The sequence below is a fragment of the Silurus meridionalis genome, chromosome 17 (assembly GCF_014805685.1).
Source record: "Silurus meridionalis isolate SWU-2019-XX chromosome 17, ASM1480568v1, whole genome shotgun sequence".
NCBI lineage: Eukaryota > Metazoa > Chordata > Actinopteri > Siluriformes > Siluridae > Silurus > Silurus meridionalis.
The window spans coordinates 23471225-23489495 of record NC_060900.1 but is presented as its reverse complement, the minus strand read 5'-3'; the positions used below and the strand labels follow the sequence as shown (position 1 = coordinate 23489495).

Below are 18271 nucleotides of genomic sequence, written 5' to 3'. Positions count from 1 at the left end.
AGGCACACAATTGTCGAGGACGTCTTTAGATGCGCTATAATACAATTTTGCATTCACTCGAACATGGAAACCCAAAACTGTTCCAGAACTGTTAAGATCTGCTTTACATGCTTTGGAGAGGAAGATCTTGAGTGGTCTGCTATTGAGATCTGATCTCATCCCTACTGAACACCTGACTGCACCCCAGGTCTCCTCACCTACATCAGTACCTGTCTTTTGTAATACCCTCGTGGCTGATGAACACAAATATCCAGTAGAACATCTTCCCAGAAGAGTGGAGCAAATTGGGACTAAATGTGGAATGCAATTCTTAAAAATCCCATACTATACTTATGATCAGGTGACCCAATACTTTTGGCAATACAGTGTATTTAAGACTTCATGGATGTGATGGACAATCATGAAATTAATGTTACAGATCCCCCAAAATCCCAAGAAGTTTAACACGGATAAAATAAATACCGTCACACACGTTATGTAAAGAGTGTTCATCCCAATTGTTTATTTAGGGCTTGACAATTGTGTTGAGCAGAAAATTCACCATGAGCTATCCAAATATGTATTTTATATACTAGTTTATTCTGCAATCAAGATATCAGCATCAATTTTTTTATATTTATTTTAAACAAAAAGGGGTTACTGGGTCTAAAATATAAGCTTAGGTGCTACAGAGTAAGGCAAAAATCTGTGTAAATGTAAGTGTGATTTCAAGTCAATTAGTCACCCTTGACACCTTTTTTAATGAGGTTGAGCTCATAGCACAGAGTCTCGTAGCGATAGGCCATACGGATCTGAGCCACGTTTGTCTTGCGTATATCGTTGCCTTCTGGACCTTCCTTCAAATAATTAGTTCCCAGGAACTGAACCTTCTCCTGTAAAAGGGGTAAATTATATAGTTGTTAAAGACAGAAAAAGAATAAATTGCATCCTAAATCACATAGAGGTGGACTTCAGTTGTATTCATGCTCAATGCATGTCAATTAAACTACAATGGACATGTAAGTCTTAAGGATTTCCAAATAAAAATGAAGCATAATTCTTTTTAAAAGACTGGTAATGACTATTTATGTACCATACATAAAGTCTAGCATAATAAAATGTTTATAAAGTTGATTGACTGTGGGTAGGGGTTATTCACATGGGCTTTTAGAGTCAGTCAGTCTGGGAAGTGTGTGCTATAAAACCTTTGCTCAATATAATAATATATATAATAAAACAATAAACTCTACCTCATGTGACAGGCCACTCTGAAGGACACTATTCTTTGCGATTTCACACATGTCACAGGTGCTGAGCTTAAACACCTGGGCTGCAATGGCGTATTCCTCCATCAAGGGTTCCTGAAGGAAAGATAGATATCTAGTTTGCTGTTTTACCCTTTTTTTTTTTTTTACAATTCTATAGCCATTAAATCATTTGCTGAGCTTGATTAAGGAATGCCATGTTGAGTGGACTTTCTTGGGGGTGTTTTCTAGATCAAGGTCACAAGATTTGATCATTATTTCATCATTGGTACTTAATGGAGTTATGTGTACTTTAGCATATATCAATAATAACTGCACATTGGTTGCAGCAAGCTTTTTATTTTGTCCCAGTCATATCTCACCTTAGTGTAGTGGAATTGCATGGGGTCATCAGTGGACAGAGACACCATCAAGCCCTTCTTTTGGAACTCCAGCAGTGGATTCTTGTTGTACTCTAGGAAAAGGCTGTTGTTGCTAAGAGGAGACATTGCAATCGGGACCTGGGTCAGGAAGTACAGATACTGCAGGACTGGGCTCTGTGGGACAGAAAGATATACAGAACACATTGTGTGTGTTGGATGACTTCCAAACCAGTCTTATAGTGAGTGGTAGTTTTCATCACTCAACATGACTGAGAATGTTTTTTCACAAGAAGAGGTTTTATATGTCATGTATTGGGATGTGGGTATCTGAGGTTTAGACAAATTTTGTTACAAAACTATGTGTTTTCTGTGTGAACATACACTCATTTTAAACTGTGAAAGATGATTAGTGACAGTCTGGACCGGGTCTTTTGTATAAATATAAGGTTCTACAGGGGTGGTTGGGGTTAGAGTTACATTACAAATGGCAGTTAATTCTGTTTTTAATGTATGTCTGTATTTATATATAACTTTCAGTCTATAAATGTACTGATATTTTTTATAGTCTGGTAACAAATGTTTGATCATTATCATGGAAAGCTCAATTCGGACTCAGCACGGTTCTCAACAGTTCTCACTATGAAAACAGCTGCAGCTAGCGCCACCTGTTAATAAGGACAGGTAACACACTGACCTTCTTGAGGTTGAGGCCGTGAGAAATGTTGTCAGCTGTCATGAAACAGGCCAGCAAGTGGGTAATAGCTCCTGCCTCTCCACAGTGTGGCCTGAACAGGAATGTATTCATTCCTCTCTCCCTGGGAAACGCAAATACGCATATGAAAAAATATACATAAATGTTTTAGAGTCTATATACTGTACAAAAGTATATCCACATGTAGTCTTAGTGTCAGAGAGCTATGAAGTTCTCTTGTAGCGTTATCTTGCCAGCTAATGAGCTGAAGCAGCTTCATGAGGTCTCTAGGACCTCTGCTGGTCTCAAATGCAAAAACAGGAATATCTACCTAAAGCAAACACATCTAAAACATAGCACTGATTGGATTTAGCTGATATTTTCCACAACCTGTTTTCTGGACACTTACTTGCGCAGCTGGTTGAGCATGGCAATATTGGCATACATGTAGTAGATGTAGTAAGTGTAAGATGGGTTTTTCACAATGTCCCATTCATTTGGCTTAGGGCTTTTTGTGGAGAACATGTGACCACTGTGCTTGGATTCATCGTCCACACTGTCAAAGCCTGTGATCTGTGGGCACAAGAAAAAAACAAAAGATGTAATATATAATTAAGGTGAGGTGACAAATAAATGTAATTATGTGACTGAAAGCCGATTGTTATCCCAAATAACAAGAAAGTCAATTTACCTATTTTAACATACAGTATTAGAAATGGACAAATTAACATTAACGATTATTAACAAAAAAATACTTTTGCTCAACATTATAGTACCACATTATTTTTTTTATTTGTGATATAAATATCCTCTAATAGCCTCCTTTTACTTATTTTATATCCTCTGAATTGCTTTTGAATCCTCAAATCATTCATCGGTCATAGTTGTTCTAACAGACTGTCAGACGGCATGGCCAATTTTTACCTATTACACGTGGCATTTCTGACATATCTGTAATAAAAAACTGTGTCTGGGCCTGAAGATAGAATTTTGCCTTATTTTTTGGAGTATTAACTTATTTCAGGACAGTGTAGAAATAAAATCTTTATTCTAATGTTAAGATGTTGGGTAACAAAATAAAAGGATTTTGTGACTTTTATAGTATTCTATATATACGAAGTCCGTCTATCATTCTCACTGAGTCACGTACATGTTGCAGGAAGATGCTCAGTTCAGGGTTGGACTGGGGGTCAATGGTGGCCTGGAAAATGGGCATGAAGATATTTTCCAGCATCTTCCCGAAGTGAGGAACAAAGTTCCTGGCTCTGAAAATGTCACTGGATGAGGAGAAAACAGAATGTGATATGCAAGCTCTACATGTTTTATGTTTTGTAAAACATCATCAGAACATACTAGATTCTGGGTACTTGAATCATCCACTTAAGGTTAGGGGAATACACCCTGTTCTTATTGAACCAGCTGGAGAGTTTTGTCCACTCATTGGGACTGCAGCCATAGATGGAGAGACGAGGCTCAGCATACTGGTACTTAGCATCCTCCAGGTCGCTGGCCACTTCCTGTGTCAATAATCAATCAAGCTGATTGGTTGATCAATCACCAAATGGAATAATGTTATAAGATTGTAATTTTTTCAAGAAAACCCATTTTTTCCAAGCAAAGTATAGCAATCCAATGCAGAACCTCCAGATAGTGATGCTACCATAACTTTCTAGGTGTTGACAATTTCACTGTGTACCTGAATAATGGTGGCAAAGTATTCTCCTCCAATGTGATTCTCAGTCTTCAAATAAAGGTCACGCAGCTCACTGGCTCCAACAGGGTTGTACTTGGCATTGAACTTATCAAAGCGCTGGAAGGTTTGTCTACCCTGCAGGAATAGGACTGAGGATCAGATGACAGCTTAAAAGTCAGAGGTGCAAACATACCGGTTTCACAAGTTATCACCAGGGGTCTCCTTAAATGACCAGTGGTGCAAATGGTTCAACTGGGATTTAATAGCATTTTGTTTATAAATTGCACAACAAATCAGCCATATCAATTCCATCGGCATAACACGAGAACCTACAGCATGGACATCCAGTGAATCCACAGTCAGGTCATAGGGATGCAGATTGAGGGAGGCGAAAAGTTCCTTAAGAGTTACGTCCTTTCCCTTGATATTGTGCACCACTCGGTCAGCATCTACTCGGTAGGACTTCTTAATGAACCGCAAAAGATGCTTCTGGTTCATGCAGGCAGCAGCATGAATGTGAGTGTCGACCTACAGGCAAAGAACTTTCTTAAAGTGCCAGCGTAGCTTCCAATATATAAATGCAAATTTGGATTAGATCTTGAAATCTGCAGTACCTTCCTGCAATTGTAAAAGTCCCTGTGGGGGTTTTTCTTCAGCTCCTTCATCTCCTCCATTTCGTTCAGCATCTCATGCACGTTAAACTTGGACATGAGAAACCTTAGACGACGGTGAGTGTACGTCTTTCTAAAAAAAGGCCCCACCAAATACATTTGTAACAATAATGGAAAGTATATAATGGTTCAGTATCATGAAAAATATCTTTAGAGTCACAGCAATTTTTGTGAATTTGAGGCTTGTTTTCTATACTGAAGACAGATTTGTATTCTTTCTTGATTTGTGTGTACTATAAACTTTTACAAAAAACGTTCTGGAGAACTCACGTTGGGCCTTGGGCAATGAGGGCGATTAGAAAGTTCATGTCATCGATAAAGGTGTTGTAGTCGGGAGCAGGCAAGGGCAAAGGCTCGTGTTTGTCTGCCGCTGCTTCATCTTTATAGACAAAGATAACTCCATCCTGCATTCGAGCCACGTAGCCAGCTTTAGATGGCAGAGACTTGGTGTTGAAAGGATCCTCTCCTTTTTTAGGAGGTGAAGTGAAGACTGACACACACAATACAGAATTATATACATTACGGAAAGTTGTTTTACTGAGCAGAAAAGACAACAGTGTTGATTATATACACCGACCAGGCATAACTTTATGGTTACCGATCAGGCATACAATTATAACCACCTGCCTAATATTGAATTAGTCCCTCTTTTGCTGCCCAAACATTCCTAAACCATCAGCATTAACAGCATTAATTTCTTCAGCATTTTGAGCTACAGTAGCTCGTCTGTTGGACCAGACCACACAGGCTAACCTTTGCTCCCCTTGTGCATCAATGAGCCTTGGCCACCTGTAACAGCTCCCACTGCAGTTCCCTATTTGCTCCACCAGAGGAAACCTTTACCCGAAATCTAAGCACCTCCCGGGCCAAGGGTCACTAACTGTTTGCAGCCTTCTTATGTTTACTGCCTTGTAAAAGTATTGTACCGTGCATCCTCGATACTTGCCGGGGTTACGTTCTATGACCCCTTGAAAATAACAAAAACTGGCAAAGTTTTAACTCCCCCTTTGATGGTTCTTTTTTCAAGGGGAATTGTACATTTACTGTACAATAAATTTACATTTACATTTACATTTACTTGTCATAAATGTTTTATTTACTACTTTAAATGAATAATACAATAATAAAATAGTTTTTCAAACATTTGTATGTAATTTATTAGTACAAACTCTGTTTTGAAATGTTACTCCGAACTTTCGAGCCACTCGTGTTACTCATAGTCCGGTTCTAAGTAATGAACTATTGAGATTGCAAGTGTCAAAGTCGCGAGTATCGAGGTTCCACTGTATTCCTGTGCACGTACCAAGTCGTTTAATGATCATAACCTGTACTATTGTGTTTCGACTTTTGCTTATCCTTTCCTGACTATGCTTTTGGTTCTGTGTTTTGTTTGTTTGTTTGTTTGTTTTGGTTCAGTTTGCTTCGCAGACTGATTATATTATGTATCAGACTCCTGCTTGTTCTTTGACTCTGCATCCTGTGTTACGTTTTTAAACTGTCTGATGAACCGCACATTGAGTCTACTCCACCCGGTCCCAGGAATATGTTACTGAACTGCTCCATGTAAAGAAGATTACTCTTTCTGTCATCTCCTCACCTCGCAACCACATTATTCTAGAGTTCCCTTGGCTCAAGGCCCATGACCTGTGATATTGTGGTAATGTAGGAAGCTGCTACGATGGTCCCCAAGGTGCATGAAGCACTGCCTCGAACAGTACCTGCCTACCTACTGCCTGGAACAGTACCTGCCTACCTACAGCCTTCATGTCCGTAAGCCTAATGCTACAACATCCACTTATGGTCAAAGCTGAGAATGGACCACATGTCTATGGTATGTCATCAGTTGCCAGGGAGTGGAGATGGATCATGGCAAGGTTGAAGCAGTGACAGCTTGGCCAACACTGATGACCGTAAAGGAATGCAATACTTTCTGGGCTTTGCAAATTTTTAACTGCCACTTTATTCGTAATACAGTACCATGGCCACACCATTGCTTAGGAGGAAGCCTAAAAAACTTTAATAGTCCAAAAAAGCTCAGAGCACGTTTGAGCCTTTAAAACGAAGACTCACAACTCCCACAGCGCTATAGTAATCCAGGAAATCTTTACCCATATGCGTTCTTCTCATGGAAATTAATGTCAAGGCGAACACCCTTTCATGTCTCCACGACTTCATTGAACAAATGACCATGCTGAAGCCCATTCTACCCCTAAGTTATTGCCCCTATCCTTTTGGACATGATATTGGAGATCCAAAGCCCATGCTAATTCCCCTACCCCATAGAATTGCTCTCCTGACAAACAGAATGTCCCGATTGGGCATCAGCAACGACTTCTGGAATGGGTGCACACATCGCTCAGCACTGGGCATCCAGGTATCCATCACACCATCAGCCTGGTTCAGAACAACTTTTGATGGACATCTCTCTGGATGGACGTAAATAAATATGTTGAAACGCTAAGCCGGACCCTGTGCCAATTACCATATAGCCTCCTAGAACCACTCCCAACACCACAACTGGCTTGGTCACATATCACTTTTGACTTTGTCATAGACCTTCCCAATTCTCGAGGTTACACTACCGTGTTAATCACTGTTGATCGCTTCTCCAAGCCTTCTAAATTTTTGCAATTGAAGGCGTAAGAAACAGCCAATGTATTAGTCCATCAGAGGAAATGTCTCGGATCACCGAACCCCATTCACCATAAGGGTTTGGAAAGTGTTTTGTGATATGTTGAGAATTCAGGTCAGCCTCACGTCTGGATACCACCAGCAAGCCAACGAGCAGTCTAAGTGAGTAAACCAAGAATTGGGATGCTTCCTTAGGAGCTACTGCAATAGGGAACAACACCTCTGGAGCAAGTACTTGGTGTGGGTGGAATATTCTCATAAACTCCCTAAACCACTTCTCTACCAACCTCTCACCCAATAGCAATGTGTCTTGGGCTAACAACCTACTCCATTCCCATGGCCGGAAGCAGTCACAGACATCCCAGTGGTGAACGACTGGTTAGGCAGGGGCAGAGAAATCTGAGAAAGGGCCCATGTGCATTTGCAGAGGACAATTGTAGAAGCCGCCCCCTTCTATCAACCCAGCCAGATGGTGTGGCTATCAACCCAAAACAACAAGCTAAAACTACCATGCAGAAGACTAAGTCTGAGGTTTATTAGTCTGGCACACATGCCCGCAAATGACAAGGAATCAAGACTGGACCCTCCACCTTATCTGGAGGTTGATGGTACCCCATCTTATGGTCACGTAGATTGGGGGGTCAACTCCAATACTTTGTGTACATGGAGGGGTACGGACTGGAGGAGCAGAGTTGGGTAAACTGGGAGGATATTCTAGACCCTTCGCTGACTGATGACTTCCACAGAAACCATCCTGACCAACCCACTCTCCGAACCTGGGGAAGGCCCTGTAGGAGAACACCTAGAGGTGTTCCTAGGAAGGGGCGATTCTGTAACAGCTCCCACTACAGTCCCCCCTTTGCCCCCCAGACAAAACCTTTGCCTGAATTGTGAACACCTCTGGGTCAAGGGTCATGTCCTGTTTGTAGCCTTCTTATGCTAAGCTAATGCCTCACTGTATTGTGTTCCTGTGCGCATACCAAGCCGTTTCATGACCATAGCCTGTAATATTGTGTTTCGACTTTTGCTTGTCCTTTATTCACTACTTGCAGCTAGAGCTGCTTTAGGAGAAAAGTAATTACATTCTAAACGAATCAGAATAGAAAATTAACCAGTGCTGAGTACAAAGCATAATTAAAAATAGAGTAAACAATCTTATAATCAACTATATTTGATCTGGAGTATAAGATTTGTCTGTTTCTTACCTGGCAACACCTGATCCTCTGGTTTCCATTGCTCCCCCTCAATCTCACGCAAGTATTGAGATACGGTTTGGGGGTATCTCTGTATTGCCAGTCTCATGTACTTTTCCCTGATGTTTAAAGCACGGTACAGACCCTGGCAGGCCACCTCAAAGTCATCCATTGTCACCTGAACAAATAAAGATTTTTTGATTGAGATCTTTACTATAGTATATAGTATAGATAGATAGATAGATAGATAGATAGATAGATAGATAGATAGATAGATAGATAGATAGATAGATAGATTGAAAGATTGAAAGATTGAAAGCTAGATAGTTAAGAAATTTATAGATAATTATACAGATATTTATAAATTTTTTAATATATATCAGATAATTATATATAAACTATAAATATAGTTTATATACTATATAGTATTGTAAAGCAGTAATAGTTAGTGGTCACTGGTCAAAATTAGCTATGTTAAAAATACTTACACAAATGATTTTCGATAAAAATGTTTAAGACTACAAGTAAGGGAGTACTGTAAAATGTTTTTAGAGGAACATTGCAAACTGAAAGCACCATTTAGTACATTATCAGTATATATTATCTATACTGATGAATAAACCGAGATGTAAAGTTGGCTAATGCTAAATAAGGTTCCATGCATGTGTCCATTTACATTGCATTTGGCAGACGTCATTATCCAGTGCACCTTACAGTTATCTCAGTTATACAGACCTGACCTCTTGATTTTAAAGTAAAAAAAAAAAAACAGACTTCTGTTAAAATAACAGGTTTTTGTAGTGGAAAAAATTTCATAATATAACAAAAAAAGGTTTGGTAAAGAAGCTTTTGATCTTATTACACACTCAGTCTTTTCGGGTAAGAGACTATCACTGTGGCACATCTTGTTTGGTCAGTGACGTGCAGGAAGTTATAATGTGCATATTTTTTAACCATGTTTAAAACCATAATACAGCATAACATGATTTGGTTACAGGTGCAATGCATTGGGGGAACTGACAACACACAACTGCTTCAGCTTAAATACTAGAACATTCCTGCTTGATTTAAATAAGACTCAGGAGCTTGCTCATGTAAACGTACCCCAGCAGCATAGTCTCCTATGATGGCCACCCTCTGAAAATGAGGCACCTCGAGATAGGTTGGTATTTCTTCCAATTGTTGGGCGCGAAGGATATGCTTCTTGCTGTTAGATAGTTAAAATCAGAGGTAATCAGAGGCCCTTTATTCCTAGTAAAGCACAATTGTACATTTATAACATACAAAGTAAAGACAACCGTGTGTTTCCAAATTGGATGCACTGATGTGAGAAAGAACGTGAGTGTGATGGTCAGTTGTACACCCCCTTTGGCCATTAGATGTATTTTAATGGAGTATATCCATGTCAAGGAATGCTTTATGGTTGTTACTTATTGCATTGTTTTTTCTCACCGTCTCTCATCATCATCATCCATGGTTATGTGGTGTGCCAGCTCCTGGTGGAGAATGGGGCACTCAGCCACTCCGAACAGGGAGATCTCCTCACGGACGTCTTCATCTTTTGTTTCAGAGGCAAACACCTTCTCAGCGAAGGCACGCATGTGATCATCTGTTTTTGAATCGATAACCAATACATGAATACACAGTTTACTGTCATGACACTTTTGCTAGACCACACAAAAATTACAAATTAAACACACAAAATAAATTGGTGTAATCAGCACAGGTGATGGTGATAATGGATGAAGGAGAAAGTGAAAACAGTATAGTATGGTTCATAAGACAAAGGCATGAAAATAAAATAAAACATCCCTCATGCAGTATTCATATGCTTATTTATATGCAGTAACACAACATTCATTATCGTATACTATATCTAGTATGTGTATATACAGTGAGGAAAATAAGTATTTGAACACCCTGCTATTTTGCAAGTTCTCCCACTTAGAAATCATGGAGGGGTCTGAAATTGTCATCGTAGGTGCATGTCCGCTGTGAGAGACATAATCTAAAAAAAAAATCCAGAAATCACAATATATGATTTTTAAACTATTTATTTGTATGATACAGCTGCAAATAAGTATTTGAACACCTGTCTATCAGCTAGAATTCTGACCCTCAAAGACCTGTTAGTCTGCCTTTAAAATGTCCACCTCCACCACATTTATTATCCTGAATTAGATGCACCTTTCTGAGGTCGTTAGCTGCATAAAGACACCTGTCCACCCCTTACAATCAGTAAGAATCCAACTACTAACATGGCCAAGACCAAAGAGCTGTCCAAAGACACTAGAGACAAAATTGTACACCTCCACAAGGCTGGAAAGGGCTACGGGGAAATTGCCAAGCAGCTTGGTGAAAAAAGGTCCACTGTTGGAGCAATCATTAGAAAATGGAAGAAGCTAAACATGACTGTCAATCTCCCTCGGACTGGGGCTCCATGCAAGATCTCACCTCCTGGGGTCTCAATGATCCTAAGGAAGGTGAGAAATCAGCCCAGAACTACACGGGAGGAGCTGGTCAATGACCTGAAAAGAGCTGGTACCACCGTTTCCAAGGTTACTGTTGGTAATACACTAAGACGTCATGGTTTAAAATCATGCATGGCACGGAAGGGTTCCCTGCTTAAACCAGCACATGTCCAGGCACGTATTAAGTTTGCCAAAAACCATTTGGATGATCCAGAGGAGTCATGGGAGAAAGTCATGTGGTCAGATGAGACCAAAATAGAACTTTTGGGTCATAACGTGTTTGGAGGAAGAAGAATGATGAGTACCATCCCAAGAACACCATCCCTACTGTGAAGCATGGGGGTGGTAGCATTATGTTTTGGGGGTTCTGCACATGGGACAGGGCGACTGCACTGTATTAAGGTAGAGGATGACCGGGGCCCTCAGTTAGAGCATTGAAGATGGGTCTTCCAACATGACAATGACCCGAAGCACACAGCCAGGATAACCAAGGAGTGGCTCTGTAAGAAGCATATCAAGGTTCTGACGTGGACCTAGCCAGTCTCCAGACCCAAACCCAATAGAGAATCTTTGGAAGGAGCTCAAACTCCGTGTTTCTCAGCGACAGGCCAGAAACCTGACTGATCTAGAGAAGATCTGTGTGGAGGAGTGGGCCAAAATCCCTCCTGCAGTGTGTGCAAACCATGTGAAAAACTACAGGAAACGTTTGACCTCTGTAATTGCAAACAAAGGCTACTGTACCAAATATTAACATTGACTTTCTCAGGTGTTCAAATACTTATTTGCAGCTGTATCATACAAATAAATAGTTAAAAAATCATACATTGTGATTTCTGGTTTTTTATTTTTTTAGATTATGTCTCTCACAGTGGACATGCACCTACGATGACAATTAAAGACCCCTTATGATTTCTAAGTGGGAGAACTTGCAAAATAGCAGGGTGTTCAAATACATATTTTCCTCACTGTATGTATGTATATATATATATATATATATATATATATATATATATATATATATATATATATATATATATATATATATAAATATATGTGTGTGTGTGTGTGTGTGTATGTGTGTGTGTGTATGGGGCATCTCAATAAATTTTTATATAATTAAAAGTTTGATCTATCTTAGTAATTCAATTCACAAAGTGAAACTCCTTTATTATATAGACTCATCACACACAGACTAATATAGTTCAAGTGTTTATTTCTTTTAATTTTGATGATTATGGTTTACAGCTAAGAAAATTTGAATATTGTGAAAAAGTATAATATTTGAGACTCATGGTGTCACTCTCTAATCAGCTAATTAAATCCAAACACCTGCAAAGGTTTCCTGTTCCTTTAAATGGTGTCTCAGTCTGGTTCAGGCACAATCATGGGGAAAGACTGCTGACTTGACAGTTGTCCAGAAGACGATCACTGACACCCTGCACATGGAGGGTAAGACACAAAAAGTCTTTGCTAAAGAAGCTGCTGTTTACAGAGTGCTGTATCCAAGCACATTAATGCAAAGTTGAATGGAAGGATAAAATGCGGTAGAAAAAGGTGAAAAAAAGCCCATTTAGGAATTGTGAGGAGATTCACAAAGAGTGGACTGCAGCTGGAGTCGGTGCTTCAAGAGCCACCACACCCTTGTGTCTAGCCACTCCTGAACCAGAGACAATGTCAGAGGTGTCTTACCTAGGCAAGGGACAAAAAGGACTGGATTGTTGCTTTTCAGATGAAAGGAAAGAAAATGTTGCATTTCATTTGGACATCAAGGTCCCAGAGTCTGAGGAGAGGCACAGAATCCACGTTGCTTGAGGTTCAGTGTAAAGTTTGCACAGTCAGTGGTGGTTGGGGGAGTCACGTCATCTGCTGGTGTTGGTCCACTGTGTTTTATTAAGTCCAAGGTCAGCACAGCCATCTACCAGGAGCTTTTAGAGCACTTCATACTTCCCTTTGCTGACCAGCTTGATGGAGATGCTGATTTCATTTCCCAGCAGAATTTGGCATCTGCCCACACTCCCAAAAGCACCAAATGTTGGTTAAATGACCATGGTCTTGGTGTGCTTTACTGTCCAGCAAACTCACCAGACCTGAACCCCATAGAGAATCTGAGCTGAATGCCACTGTCAAAGAAACCTGGGCTTCCATACCACCTCAGCAGTGCCACAGACTGATCATTTAGTAATTAAAGCAATTCCTTAATGTAAGTAATTAAAGCAAAAGGACCCCCTACCAAGTATTGAGTACATATACAGTATATGAACATACTTTCCAGAAGGCCAACAACTCACTAAAATGTGTTTTTGATTGGTCTTATAAAGTATTCATATTTTTATGGAGCCAAAATCTTCAGAATTAAAAGAAATAAACAATTGAAATATCTATATAATATACAAGTTTCGCTTTTTTTTATTGAATTGCTAAAATAAATCAACTTTTTAATGATATTCTAATTTATTAAGATGCACCTAATTTATTAAGATGCACCTATATATACACTATATATACATTTTTCAAATATCACGAGCAGTGCAAAATGTGTAATCTGTATTTTGGGACTGTTTAATGTGTGTGAGCAGAGAATGGAATATTATGACGCCTCAATGAAAGTGAGAAAAATAGCCAGCTGGTATATCAAAAGATCACAAGGATCCTAAATGAAATTCATCATGCATTTCCGTTATATATATAAAACGATCCAAATAACAGCAACACCATGTAGTTTATTCCTTTGTCACATAATGCCGATTGAGCAAATGAATAAAATAAATGCATGGGTGATTTTCCTTTCTGCTCAAGTCCCTTGTGAATGATATGCTTTAGGTCAAGCACAAAGTGCAGCGTTGTATTGTAATTACCCTTAGCTGAAAAGGTTTGCCCAGACGCAAACATAGAGGATCCATCAGCAGGATGGAGAAAAGAGGGAGGCAGCAGGTTAGACCAAGGAAAGATGAAAAGGAAAATAATGAAATCACAAAATGCATGCATCCTGAGCAATTGCATTGGCTCGCACAAGTGTTTACATCCTTAAACATTTTGTAGTGTTAAAACTGAAATCGACTGAAGGTTTTCAGACGTTCAATGATCCGATTATAATAAGTCACAACTTTTTAAGTATATTGGTTTAATCTCAGAAATGTTTAATCTCACAAGGTAATAATGAAGACACATGTACTTGACTTATTACATACTATAGAATGATAATCATACAATAATTATACAAGAACTGAATGATGAATGTTTATAGGAATTTCTGTCTATTTGAAAATATACATAAATTCCTTATTGTTCTTGTTTTGGATGAAGACTATTAAAGGGAATATGGTGAAAATAAAACAAAGAGTTCTGGACAGAAACCACTTTTTAGTCACCAATTCCTGTTCCCATAAACTTTTCTTCACCTTTAGCTGTTAATTCTACAATTCCCAATTCTGAGGTTGGTGCTTTAAAAAAAACTGGATGTATCTAGTAGTACATGCTCAAATTTGCAGCCCCCTAGGTAAACCCCCGATACTTACGTGGTCCTTGCTCTGATGTAGTAAATCCCCCAATCACACAGGGAAAGGGGGCATAAAGAAAAGACAAATGAAAAAGAATTGTAACACATGAAACCTATTCCACCAAGATCTTTTGTGTATAATATATGAAATTTTCCTGCCCTGTTTTCCGCTAGAGATTCAAACATTTTCATTCATTCACACAGTAACTGCTTTTGACATGGTCAGGATGACAATGCATACAGAGCCCTGTTCAGGCCATGAGACAGCAATATACCATCGCAGACATGTTCGCAATTTAGTTTAGCCAATAAACTCTACCTGCACCAATGAAATGCAGTTAGCACCTAACCAGAAGGACCTATTTACAATAAACAGCAATATTTCAAATGAGGGTATGGGTCCATATGTACAAGGGGAGAGAGTGATAAATGTACAGAAGGTGCAGTAGGTAATAAGATATGGCGTATATCATAATAAACAGTGCAAAGTTTAAGCCATCTGAAAAAGATGAAATATCTCAAATAATATAGAGCCAAATAGTACAATGTACTACAGCAACTATCTGCTGACAGTAACATTGTACAAGGGTTTTTTTTTGTTTAGTTTTTTTTACATTGGACAATTGTTTGGATTTCTCTCAGCTGAAGTGTTTCTATTTTTTTTTTTTTTTAATACCTTGTGCCCAAACTTATTCTAGTCAATTGGCTGTGAGAACTGTGATTATTTTCCACTGGCATGAGAAGGGGAACACACCCAGGCGGTAGACGTGCCACTCTTATCGATAACTATGGATCTTGGGTGAAAGCAGGTAATTCACCCAAATATTCACCTAAAACAAAAATCTTCCAACACTTTATTCTGTTTAATAAGAATTTCAGAATAGAACTCACTAAATAACAAATAACCTGCTTTCAAAACACAGTTTTTACAATGAGGCTCTTCATTTCCTGCAAGAAAGATTCTATGTGTGATGCAAAAGGTTTCAAGTAGATGATTTTTAGGAAGCTAGACCCCTTAATTATCACTTAAGGAACCTTTATTCACTAAGGGTGTAGTGGTTGAAGCTTTACTTAGATCATTCCTTAGCGTGTTTGTTTTTAGCAACCATCTTTATAGCGATTAAGGTGGTTGTGGATCCGGAGCCTGGGAATGCTGAGTAAATGGCATGGATACACTTGGGATGGGTTGGGATGCCAGTCCATTGAGCACACACACACATTCATATGCAAATAGAAGTGATTTTGTTTACATTTACACTTGACAGATGCACTTATCCAGAGGGACTTAAGAATGAACTTTCAATTCTTCCACTTTCCAACTTATAATATGGAGAAAGGAGGAAACTGAAAACACCCAATAAAGATGAAAGCTGGACATGAAAAAACATGACGATAACCCTGGTATTGTGAGTCAGCAATGTTAGCTGCTGAACCACTGTCCCGACCATGTACTTATTTCCTTTGCTGTGGACAGCATTTTCTTTATACAACCATCAGCACAGACAGCTCTCAAGCGCAAATTAGATCAGAAAAATGTGTGCAGAGCATGGGGTTCCCTCACAATTCTGAACAACGTTGTTTTACAGGTCTAAAGTGATCATCAGTGATCACGAACATGTCAAAATGTCCCTCATTGAGAAGCAAGCAGTGGTTCTCAGTTCCAGTGTCAGTGCTCTTTTACATGCTTCAGAGCTCAAGTTTAAAATAGCAACAAAACAGTTAATGACTGGCCGAGTTATATACCATTTTAAATAGCAGAGAAAACAATACAGCATTGATCACTAATCCAAATCTTGAATCCAGAACAGTTTATTGATTTACCTGTTAAAGCACAGGTTAATCCTGCTAATCATCTGAATTGCAATGTCTTTAAGAAGGAAACTGGCCAAACTGAAAAAGAAATCGGTGACCCATAAACTGCTGGCGTGCATATGAAACAGCAGACTATTGATACCACAAGCAACTCTAAAAATAAATATCACCAAAATCCTGTGGCCCACGCCAGTCCAAATGCACACATATCGAGCGGATTATATGCTTTCTTAGGTTACCGAACCAGACTGGAGGGTGAAACAGTAACCTGATTTCTAGCCTTCGCAAGTCACGAATCATCGGCTCAGATTAGTCATGGCAGGGCAGGTGTCCCGGGTCATCCTGTCTAAAGCAGGTCCATCGGTTTGGATTAAATGCCAAGGCTTCAAACAGACCTGCGTTTCTTTCCTATTGTAGCCATAAATTGGATTTCTAAGCAGAGAGGCGCTAATATTGTCTTAGTGTACTTTGATTCTGTATCTTATATTTAGTCTCCACATTAATAAAACCTCTGAGCTTTTTGAGATGGAGGAATTCTCCATTTTTGTGTGCTTCCATGAACTTTGGTGTGAACATTAGTGAAGTTAAAACAGATTGAAAGATGACAAAAATACAGGATTTCCCCTAAAAAAAAATAAATCGACAGGCGGTATGAAAGAACGAAATACTGTTTTTAATCACAAACATTTTCCTTTGTGTGTGGTCCTTTATTTTAGCTCAGTTTTCTGCATTAATTTGGATCTGGGATTCACAAATTATCGAAATTTTAGGTTTGGAACTATGGTACATGGAAAGAAAAATAATTAAGTGAAAAATTGCAGAAGTCTTGATGTTTGCACATTCAGAACCCAAAAAACCCCCCAAGTGAACACGCCATTAAAATGTGACCTGTGAACCATTGATAGAGCACAGGTCACTCGGGTTTGATAGCACAGCTTTGAAAGTAGCCGATCTCCAAAGCATTAAAAAAAATTGGAACACAGAATCCCTTGATTATGCGTCAAAAATGTCTGCAATTTCATGGAGCCAATATTAGAAATGGAAAAAGCTGCACAAAAAAGGTGTTATAAACAGGATTCTGGGTGGTGCTCAGACACTCACCTGACAATTTACCCTTAGGCATGATGGAGGTGTGTTGCTCACACTAGAGCCGTCTCCCTGTAGACAGATAGAGCTGCTCGCTCCTTTACACACACACACAGTGCTCCAGCAGCGGGAAAGTGTGCGGCTCGCCCGTGTTCAGCTGCAATAAGACATCAGCTTTGAGTGTAACCAGAGCTATGTACCCACACTGGATAGGAGTGCAGGAGGATCCAAACTCTATTTTAGGCTCGATGTGACAGCTAAAGCTCGCCTGACGAGCACGGCCAGACACGGGAGAAGGAAGACACCAATGTTTTGTATATTATATAAAAAAAATTAAATAAAAAACTACCGGGGGGAGGAAAAAAAAAAAAAAAAAACACACACAACAAAAACACAAGGCGTTATTGATTAGCGCTGACCGCCATTTACAATTAATTTACTATGAAACGAGTACGATGCACATGAAACATCTTTTAAACAATTGAAAACATAATTGTGACATAAAATGTTCATTTATAGATTTCTTGATTAAAGCCATGATGGGAAAAATAAATCAAGAGAGTAAGCATCAGCAAAGGCTAAGAAATTTTTTTTCCCCAGTAAACAAGAAATCCATTTCGGGAAGATAAAAGTTCTGGCTGAAATGCGTTCCCCCCGAAGCCCCGCCCCCAAGAATAAAACAGTTGTTTTAGCACCAGGAAATCAGATGGAGTTCTGTCTTTATAGAAAGAAATGACTGGCACCACAATCTGAGAACAAAATGAGGATCATGTTCCTAGAATAAAAAAAATGTCTTGTGGGAAAACTAAAAGGCAGCACATACTTTTAGACAAATTTAAACACAAACAGAAAAACAGCAGGCGCATAACAGCCAGTCCACGACCTCCTCTTTCTAAACACTGAATACCAAACCCCTAACTT

At 39.2% G+C, this 18271-nt stretch overlaps 1 protein-coding gene across 4 annotated transcripts; it reads right to left on the bottom strand.

The window, feature by feature from the left end:
- Nucleotides 1–478: 478 nt before the first annotated feature.
- ampd1 lies at nt 479–17674 on the bottom strand. Of its 4 annotated transcripts, XM_046871326.1 has the most exons (17): nt 17366–17674; nt 14472–14483; nt 14355–14360; nt 9938–10094; nt 9590–9692; nt 8498–8663; nt 4932–5151; nt 4605–4734; nt 4324–4518; nt 3994–4125; nt 3651–3814; nt 3448–3574; nt 2707–2870; nt 2301–2421; nt 1607–1780; nt 1230–1340; nt 479–872 (listed from the first exon to the last, which is right to left on the bottom strand). In XM_046871326.1, the coding sequence occupies exons 1-17, from the start codon at nt 17385–17387 to the stop codon at nt 717–719; spliced, it is 2160 nt and encodes a 719-aa protein (XP_046727282.1). In that variant the 5' UTR covers nt 17388–17674; the 3' UTR covers nt 479–716. The 4 variants fall into 4 exon arrangements, with proteins under 4 accessions (XP_046727282.1, XP_046727284.1, XP_046727283.1 ...); XM_046871328.1 differs by lacking the exon at nt 14472–14483; XM_046871327.1 differs by lacking the exons at nt 14355–14360; nt 14472–14483 and adding an exon at nt 13812–13817.
- Nucleotides 17675–18271: the final 597 nt, after the last annotated feature.